At 30.2% G+C, this 10,557-nt stretch overlaps 1 protein-coding gene across 1 annotated transcript; it reads right to left on the reverse strand.

Moving 5' to 3' along the window:
- Nucleotides 1-6,111: 6,111 nt before the first annotated feature.
- LOC124942130 (beta-glucosidase 18-like) lies at nt 6,112-10,341 on the reverse strand. Its single transcript, XM_047482556.1, has 12 exons — nt 10,181-10,341; nt 10,048-10,114; nt 9,854-9,912; nt 8,242-8,317; nt 8,055-8,129; nt 7,882-7,969; nt 7,543-7,795; nt 7,353-7,471; nt 7,017-7,272; nt 6,760-6,865; nt 6,493-6,598; nt 6,112-6,416 (listed from the first exon to the last, which is right to left on the reverse strand). The coding sequence occupies exons 4-12, from the start codon at nt 8,300-8,302 to the stop codon at nt 6,182-6,184; spliced, it is 1,299 nt and encodes a 432-aa protein (XP_047338512.1). The 5' UTR covers nt 8,303-8,317; nt 9,854-9,912; nt 10,048-10,114; nt 10,181-10,341; the 3' UTR covers nt 6,112-6,181.
- Between the last annotated feature and the right edge of the window lie 216 nt (nt 10,342-10,557).

Genomic DNA, 10,557 nt, shown 5'->3' on the forward strand with positions numbered 1-10,557 from the left:
TTAGTATTGATGGGAATAAAAGTCCAGGTCCTAATGGGTTTAATGCACAGTTCTTCAAAAACAATTGGTCGGTTGTGGGTAAAGACGTTACTGATGGGGTTCTAGAGTTTTTCAAGAACAGGAAGATGTTAAAGCAATGAAATACAATGGTCCTAACCTTGATCCCCAAAACTGTGGTACTTGAGAAAGTACAAGATTTCAGACCAATTTCCTGCTGCAATGTGATTTATAAAATAATTTCAAAAATAATTTCTAAACGATTTTAAAATGTCATAGGAAAAATTATAAATCTTAATCAATCTACATTCATCCCCGGTAGGACAATCTCTCATAATATTCTTCTCATGCAGAGCCTTTTAAAAGGCTACGGGAATAAGAAAATATCCCCGAGAGTGGCTTTCTTAATAGATATCAAGAAAGATTTCGACTTTGTTAGATGGGAAGTCATTCGAGACTTTCTAGTTGTTTATGCTTTTCCTATGATTTTTATTGATTGAATTATGCAGTGCGTTTCATCATCCTGCTTTGTTGTTAGCGTCAATGGAGTCCACGGAGGTTATTTCAAGGGTGAAAACGGGGTAAGGCAAGGGGACCCCCTCTCTTCTTACCTTTTTGTAGGTATCATAGCGATCTTTGAGAGCATCTTCGTGATGTTCCGAAAGAATCGTCCATACATCTTTCACCCATTCTGTGAGGTAGAGGAGGTAACCCATTTATGTTTTGTTGACGATTTATTCATTCTAGTGCACGCAAACATTGATTCCATTAAAACTAGGAAAAAAGCTCACTTAGACGTATGTACTTGTACAACTAGCTCACTTAAACGTATGTACTAATAAAATGTCATTTAAACGTATGTACTATCAAAAATTGGCTCATTTAGACTCTTTTATTAACCATGGTTAACTTTTATTTTTAAATTTATATATTTATTAATTAAATATTAATATATTTTCTCTCTCTTTCCTTTTCATTTATTATTTCATTTATTACTAATAAATGAACCTTCTATTTTTATATTTTTTATAATTTTTTATTATTTCTATATGAGTATTTATGATTGATTATTTTAATTTTATTTTATATATATATGAGTATTCATCATTAATTATTTTAACTTTATATTTCTTCTCCTTTTTTATATATTTTTTTAATATTCACATTAATTATTAATTATTTTAAAATTGTTTGATTCCAATAATTAAATATAACAATGAAAATTCTTTCAGCAATAAAAATCTTTCAACACAAACATAAATTAATTAAGAATTGAATAATAATAAAAACTCATTCATCAAATAATCAAATACTAAAAGAGTAATAATCAAATATTAGACAAAACAATTCCTTTACTACTAATATAAGTCGTGAATAAAATTTAAATAAAAAATTATTAATTTCATTTTTATTTATATTATACTAAATAAGAAAAAACTCTTTTTCATTTTTATTATATTAAATTAAATAAGAAAAAACCTTTCAAAAAAATATTACAATAAAACATAAAATTCATAAATAAGTTGTTAAATTTTTAAAAAAAATAAGAATTTAAGAAATATGAGAAATAAAAACTAATAAAAAAAAAGATGAAATATAAAAGAGAAATTAATATTAAAATAATAAAAAAATTTAAGAATAAAATAAATTACCTAGTTTAATTAATGAAAAAGAAAGAGAGAGAAAATATATTAATATTTAATTAATAAATATATAAATTTAAAAATAAAAAATTAACCATAGTTATTAAAAGAGACTAAATGAGCCAATTTTTGATAGTACATATGTTTAAATAACCTTTTATTAGTAAATACGTCTAAATGAGCTAGTTGTACAAGTACATACGTCTAAGTGAGTTTTTTTCCTTAAAACTATTAGGGCTGCACTAACGTTCTTTTCCGAGGTTACATATTTAACTATTAATGAAAGCAAAAGTGTGGCATTTTATGGAGGCGTGAATAACGAAACGAACATGACATCTTCAACATCATGGGCATCAAGGAAGACAGTTTTCCCGTAAGGTACTTAGGAAATTCGTTAATCGCGAAGCAGATCGAGATCTCATACTACAAGCCGCTGATTGAAAAGGTAAAAAATACGATATATGGCTGGGCAGCGAAAAAACTTTCTTATACAGGAAGGATCGAACTTATCAAAACCGTGGTCATAGGCATAGTTGGCTACTGGGCGTAGCAAATGGTCATTCCGAAGAAGGTAATGAAGGAGCTCGATACACTGATGAGGAACTTTATCTGGGGCAGTAGCGGAAGAGGAGGGAAAAAAGTCAAATGGACCGCTCTTTGCAAACCGAAGGACGAGGGAGGCATCGACTTGATGAACTGTATCGAGTGGAACAAGGCTCTCACCTTTAAGCATTTGTGGGCTTTGGAGTGCAATCAGGAGTCACTATGGATCAAATGGGTGCATACGAGATTTATGAAATACGAAACCAGCAACTAGATCTGCAAAATTTATGAAGCTATGAGCTGGTCTCTAAAAAAGATTCTTAAACTAAGAAGCGATATTGCAGATCTTTATGACATCTGGCTAGGGGACGGGAAAAGCACTCTATTCTGGCACGACCCCTGGTTCGAAAACCAGCATATCATCCACAAGGAGAAGTTTCAAAATACCCGCATCAGAAGGGACTGCACAGAAGCGAAAATTAGAGACATTAAAGACGAGAATTAGGACTCACTCCTGAGAAGAAATCCAGAAGTATAGAGGATACTTGATCATATAAGTAACATACAACTACACGACAAACCAGATATTCATGAATGGAAAGTTGAGGACAATGAGAAGCTGGTATTGAAGAAAATATTGGAGGTAACACGGGAAAAAGCACAGAAAGTAGAATGGGCTCCTCTTGTATGGTCAACGAAGATTATTCCTAGACACTAGTTCATCCTATGGCTTGCCTTCTAGGAAAGACTCAGCACTCGTGATCGTATCAACAAGTATATGAGCATCCCGGACACGAACTGTCTTCTATGTAGAGGAAATGAAGAAACCATAGATCACCTATTCGAGAGCTGCTGTATTGCTTCATAGCTTTGGGACAGATTCTATAAATGCCTGGAGCTGATCAGTTTCCCGAGTGAATGGAATGAAATCAAAGATGCAGCACTACTCAAAGCAATAGATTTGCAACAAGCGTGTTCAAGTGCGGCTTTGGAGTAGTGATGTATAACATTTGGCAAGAACGAAATGCAAGGGTATATGGTAGAACCCGCAAGAGCATTGAAGAGTTATGGAAAGATATTGTATCGGATTGCAGCGCCCTCACGAGAACGTGGACAAGAATTTCAAGCACGAAGCAGAATTGGAATATCTGTAAAAACTGGAATTTACCGTTTTTTAAACTCACTAGAATTTAAAGTCTTGTAATCAGATAATTTATTTACGTTTTTAGCTTTTATTCAGAATGTTACGACTTCAAAATAATTCTAGGCCTGTCTAGAATGATCTCTTAAACTCGTGGTTTTTTTTCCCATTTTTGGGAATTTTTATTGAAATGACGCTAAGTCGTTTTTCCAAAAAAAAATATATTTTTCAAAGGCGCAATCAGTTTTTATTAAGATTGATATTTTTCAAAGGCGCAATCCGTTTTTATCAAGAGCGGTATTTTTCAAAGCGCAGTCAGTTTTTATCAAAATTAATATTTTTGAAGGCGGAATCGGTTTTTTTTATCAAGATCGGTATATTTAAAGGCGGAATCAGTTTTTATCAAGATCGGTATATTTGAAGGCGGAATCAGTTTTTATCAAGATCGGTATTTTTGAAGGCACAATCAGTTTTTATCAAGATCGGTATTTTTGAAGGCGCAATCAGTTTTTTTATTTATCAAAATCATGTATTTTGAAAACGGCGGAGCCAGTAGTTTGCATTTCGGTTTTATTAAAACGAAGTCGGCATTCTTAGATCGGTTTTATATCAAAATGATGCGCGGTCGGTCGGTTATTTGGACTTTGACATTTAATGAGGCGTATATGGTTATTTGGACTTCGGCATTTAATGAGGCGTATCCAATTATTTGGACTTCGGCATTTAATGAAGCGCGACCGGTCGGTTATTTGGACTTCGTCATTTAATGAGGCATATCCAATTATTTGGACTTCGATATTTAATGAAGCATAGCCGATTGGTTATTTATTCTGATATTAAATGTCTTCATCATTTAATAGGCGCTTCGATATTAAATGACTTCGGTATTAAATGTCTTCGGTACTTTCTTAAATCGGTAATCTAGATAAGTACTTCCCAGTATTTGATCAATCTCAACTCCAAATGAAGCATTCGTCATGGGCAGTTTGGAAAGCAGCATATCACCAATTTGGAATGGGTAGTACGACACAACAACAGGGACAGACCTAAAGAAGACTATCATATACCAAAATTATTCAAATCCTCTACAATGAACGCTCCTAGTATAACAGGCTTCATTAATGAATTCTTGGCTACTATCATAAAAGTACAGACATGATCAAATGAGGATATTTTCTGATGTACTTTTCTGAAATTCAACCAATCAAGTTAAGACCGGTGTCTTCTAAAAAAAATATGTCCATTATATGACCGTTGCTGTGCTTTGGAAATAAAAGAAGATTAAAGGAAGAATAGAAGAAAAGTTTTAATGATCTGGGCTCTCTTGCTAATTAAACTCCCTACAAATATATATTTAAGCTCTTGCCTTAGCGTTTTCTGCGAGGGACAGTTCATACAAAGCATTGTAATAATCCTTATATTTGTGTGATTGTTTGTAAGTTGAATAGATAGCATCTATTCAACAAGCGTTGTGTACTATGAGTTCGGAAAAAGGCAGTGTCTAAGTCCTGGTTGTCCGACTGGGTTTGTATACATGTTGTAATCAAACCAAATCTTCTAGTGAATATTCTTCTCAAGGTTGAGAAGAATATCCTTCTCGAGGATGAGAAGAATATCCTTCTCGAGGTCGAGAAGAAGGTTGACGTAGGAGAATTTACTCTGAACATCCATAAACATCTTTTGTGTCTTGTGTTCTTTTCGCATTATCCTAATCATTTTGTATTGCTTCAAGTCGAAACAAACACCTCCGCACTTGACTCCGTTCAAGAGTTTGTGACGACTTGTGAAGAATAGAAACCAATATTAATTTCTCACAGAGTTATTATCAAACGAAATGTGTGTAAGCGTTCAACTTTGTGAGACCCCCGATCCCAACAAAATGCTTTAATTAATTTTAACAAGCAATGCGATCATTAAATTAATTGATGATTTAAGTTAACAATTTATCTTTACAACAATATAAATCTCTCCCTCTCTAATTTATTAATGCTACATCATCTTATTATTTTCTACTCTATAATTACAAAAGTTATTTTCTTATCTTTGTCAGACTCGACTATGTTATTTTCTTATCTTTGTCAGACTCGACTATTTTTTTTTGTTGAAACCCGATGATTGAATTCATATATCTTTGTCATGTTCGATGCGTAGTGTTTTCAGTGCAGAATCATTACTAGATTCGTTGTAACCATAGAAACAACCATCTTCAATAATTAAGTTCCAACACAAACGAGAAACAATAAAATAAAATTAAGAAAAATATGTCTAACACATACTTCAAATCAACTTTTATTCGGTGTTTGGTTTTTTGTTCTTCATTTATATATACATTTAATTTAATTAATTGAGATGTGACATTATATATATATATATATATATATATATATATAAATTAAAGACAAAAATACTGACTTAAATGTTCATGTATGGTCGAAATATTTTTTTTATATCAGTTGATTATATCCAATTTTTATCTTGAACTTGGACTTCCTTTTTATAAGTGACTCAAAACTTATTATATAGTTGTTCATCAACTAATTACCAGAGAAGATGGGTTCATCATTATTTTGTTTTAATGTTTTAAAAAATATTTTATCTACCCATTTTGAGGCAATGTGATTATTTATTTGCGACAATTTTTTATATTTTCATCAAAATAACAAACCAAAGTTTCAAACTCCTCCCCTCTATTCTATTCTTTTTCTTTTTTATAGGAGAAGTTCTATTAAAAAAATAGTCATATAAGTTAAGGATCACAATTAATAATCACATTAATAACCACAAGACCCTTCCTCCCTTCAAAATAGAACAATAAAGGAATGCTACGTACATTATTGGCTAATGTGCATTGATCTGGTTAAAGGAACAATAAATTGTTTCCTAAGAAACTCTCCTTCATTTGTTTTATTGTAACTGAATGTAGAGTATTATTGGTAAGAAAATCTTTGTACCATTTTGCAGAAAGTCTCGGAATCCTTTGCAGAGTTTGACGATCAACATAATAAAGGCCGAATGCAATGTTGTATTCTAGCGCCCATTCAAAGTTATCCATCAAACTCCATATAAAATAGCCTCTCACATCCGCGCCATTCCTACACATGGTTTAGTTCATATTCGTGTTAACGTCTTTTTAGGATTGTAAATTCAAACAATTGAGAGTAAACAAACCTTATAGCTTTAGCCAATGAATCAAGATATTCTTTGTGAAATTCAACCCTTTTCACATCCTCAATTGAATCTTCTACATTTGTGTTTTGCAATGATTGGGCATATCCTTAATTTCAAATTAAATTAAATTAAATTAATATATCCCAAGAAATAGAGAAACTCTCTAAACCCTTGGTTAATGCATGCTTTATTATAAAATTAAAGTAAAAAAATACTCATATATAATATATATTCAAAATAAACAATGATCAATTAAGTATGACTAACCATTCTCAAGCACAAATATGGGCTTGTTATTATTGTATCTCTCCTTAATATACTCAATTATCTCTTCCATGCCTCTTGGAACCACAAAGAATCTGGCCATTGCTGTCTACGCGCAGCCACAAATAAAATAAATATTAAAAACATCTTATGATCTTATAAAAATGTTAATATTTGAAATCACATCACATAATCAAATGACCCCAATTGAAAACAATATTTTCTTAAAAACGTTTTAAATCTAAGTTCAATTTACATACCGGTTCTCCGATAGGGGAGCCAGTATCAATATTGTATCCGGAGGTGAAGGTAAATCCCTCGATTAAGGTGTTTCCATTGAGACAAGTAGAAAAGATACAATCTTTGGCATAGAGAGTTGAGTAATGGTTAATGCCAATGAAATCAATGCTTCTTTTGAGAAGTAATTTTTCCTCTATAGAAAATTCTGGCAGTTCCTCCCTATGATATTCCCTCATCTCTGGAGGGTAATCTCCAAATATCAAGGGGTCATAAACCCTAAAATATTTTTACACCAAGTTAATTATGTTTATGGACAAAAAAAAGAAGTAAAAAGTAAAAACCAGAACAAATATTACCAGGCAAGATTAAAAGCCAAAGCCCTTCTTGCAGCTTTATGGTCAAGGTCATTTTCATCCCTCATTGGTTCATACATCATTGCTAACACAGTCATCCCTATTACTCCGCCTTGATTTTGCTACATTTTGTAATAATTAAAAATAATAATAATTCATAAAAAAAAACTAATTATATTAATCGAATAATTACTTGGAATGTGTCGCGATAGAGATACGCAGCCTTCGCGTGTGCCAACAACATGTTGTGCATAACGAGTAATGGCTCAATTTGAGAGTTACCGAATGAGCAATTACCAAAAGGGTATGAACAACGACTTGGAGGCCATTTACCCTTCATGTAACCAACTTGTGCAACCAAATTTGGCTCGTTTAGTGTTATCCAATACTTCACTCTATCACCGAATGTTTTAAAACACGTTTCAGCGAAGTAAACAAAATCATCCCTATAGAATTGTTCATCTCGAGTTAGGTCCAATCCGATGGAAACTAATTAACCCTAATCAGGGAATGGAATGGATCGAGAACATACTGCATAAGAGGACTAAGCCAAGAGCCGTATTTATCTTCTAGCTCTTGGGGAAAATCGCTGTGGTTAATGGTCACAAAAGGCTCAATTCCTGCACTTTTTTAAATACAAACCAGTTGATATCAATTTATTTTGAATTTTGAACAATTATTTTGTGAATTCTACATATAGCTTACCCTTTAGCAAGAGTGCGTCGATGATTTTGTTGTAGAACTCAACACCCTTTGGATTAACTTCACCTAATCTACCCCCTAATTATGAGATCATAACAAGTAGTTGTTTAATTTGTTATATTTTAAGTTGTGATAAATTAAAAAATATATATTTCATATAGTAATGCAATAACAAGATATAGTTACTTACTAGGTAGGATTCTGGACCATGAAATAGAGAATCTATATGCATTGATTCCAAGAGAATGCATTATTTCAATGTCATCCTATTTATTACAAGCAGTTAAATATCATCAATATCAATATATGGAGGGTTTCATAAAATTATAGTTAATAATCCAATTTTTAGTAGTACTATATTTAATGACAATTTATATTAACCATACATGGAAGTCTTCACTGATTGTGAAAATGTTGTGTTAAGGCCTGTTTTAGTGAATGAAGTAAAAAAAACCTTGGAGCGGTGAAAAACAGATGAATTATTTAAATATTTAATAATTTATTTTCAAAGAATTCTCTTTTATCTTGTTTTATCTTATTTTTAAGGTAAAATGATTATCCAAATAACTTTAAAATTGGTATAAGATGATAAAATAGTAAAGAGCATCAACTTGGAATTTGTTTGATCATGTTTTTTTTTTATTCCAGATTTTTCCAAAAATTAAAAAGTAGCTTATTTGGATTTATAAATGATTAAATTACTAAAATATTTTTTTTTATTTAAAATTTAATATAAATAAAGTATAAGTATTTTAATTATTTTTATTAATGAACTGAGTTATTTAATAATTAAAATAATAGTAATTTTATATACATAAAAAAATGATAGAAACAAAAACTCATGAAAGTCAAACAAGTTTTAAATCAAATTAAACTATTATTAAAATATTATTACTTTATTTTTATTAAATTTATATTTTAAATATAAAAAAAATTAATAATTTATTTTTACAAAAATCTCAAATAACACATACTTATATCAAATAAGTCTTTTGGATAAAACTGAAAAAAAATTCTAAAATTCCAAGATGATACAAGCTCTTACAAAAAATAAATATATAAGGGCATGTTTGGTATGCAAAAAATCCCAGTGACAAAAATTAAAAATAATCAATTTGGCTAGAAAAAAAAATTCTAGCACATTACATTAAAAAAAACTAACTATGACAAAATATCAGTTTCTAACATAATTTAATAAGTTATATAAAAATAATTTAAAAATTCATATCAAACAAGGTAATCCAAAGTAGTTTGAACAATAGTTATTTTTTTTACAACAAAAGCATAGTGAGCTTTAATAATAGAGCCATTAAATAAAGTAGTTGGACTAATGCTAAAAGTAGGACATACAAGAAAAAATTATGGTCTAAAATTTCAAAAATATTTAATTAACTATTTGGTCAGAAATCAAAACAAATTATAATTGAAAAAAAATATATGATAAAAAAAGTAAGTTTTTATTAACTTTTTACCTCAGCAATTGTGTTTTCAAGAACTGGATTTGAGTTTGTTTAAAATTTTATTTAAATATTAATTTAGATAAAATAATATTATAAAAAATATTTTAAATAAATAAATATTAATAATTTAATAATATTTATTTTTAAAATTCAACCTCACTTCAACTCCATATTTTTTTAAACATGCCCACTCATTCTCAAAAATACTATTAAAGTATAATAATGTCAATAAATTATATTAGTTGAATCAAAATAAAATTAAATGATTTATATGTCATCTAATCAACAATAATTTTACTTACTTCATAAATCAAAAGATAAAAAAGTAAAATAAAAAATTACCGAATAGAGGTGGTAGTGATTGTCTGCAACATCTCCTGTAGCATCTTTGTTGTGGGGCCCTGATAATTGATCAATAACAGAGATCCAGATAAATGTTGAAAATGATTTTTTTACTTCGGTTATCAAATCTTGTTTGGTTTTGATCATAGGACTAGATCTACAGTATAATGAAATGTTTGTATTTCGAAATTTACCTTTACTGTGGGTAAAAACATCCCAGTTACTCAGACTTTTACCATCCTCAACAAATGCTCCCTCGATCTTCAAAAATGAACTAATCAGAAACTAACAGTAAATGGAAGAAATAAAATAGTAATTTCTAATTACTTGATATGCAGAAGTGGATGTTCCAAAGAAGAAGCCATCTGGAAAGTTTGATCTTCTTATGTTCTTGATGTCGCCGGAGCTCCGGTTAGAAGAAGAACCATTAATGGCAGAGAAAGAGAAGAAACAGAGATAGAGATAGAGCTTCACACCATTACTGGATCCTACCATTTTTGGTGGGTCTTCTGCTAGTAGCTGTTTCCTAATAATAGAGACCACCAAGCTTATATGATTTTTCTAGCTAAAAAAATGGAATATTTTGCCAACCGAATATCTTATAAAGGGTACTTATTTTATGTTTTGATCAATTTAATCACATTAGTTATATATATATATATATATATATATATATATTTATACTTATTTATTTATTTACTTAC

The sequence above is a fragment of the Impatiens glandulifera genome, chromosome 6, assembly GCF_907164915.1.
Source record: "Impatiens glandulifera chromosome 6, dImpGla2.1, whole genome shotgun sequence".
Taxonomy (NCBI): domain Eukaryota; kingdom Viridiplantae; phylum Streptophyta; class Magnoliopsida; order Ericales; family Balsaminaceae; genus Impatiens; species Impatiens glandulifera.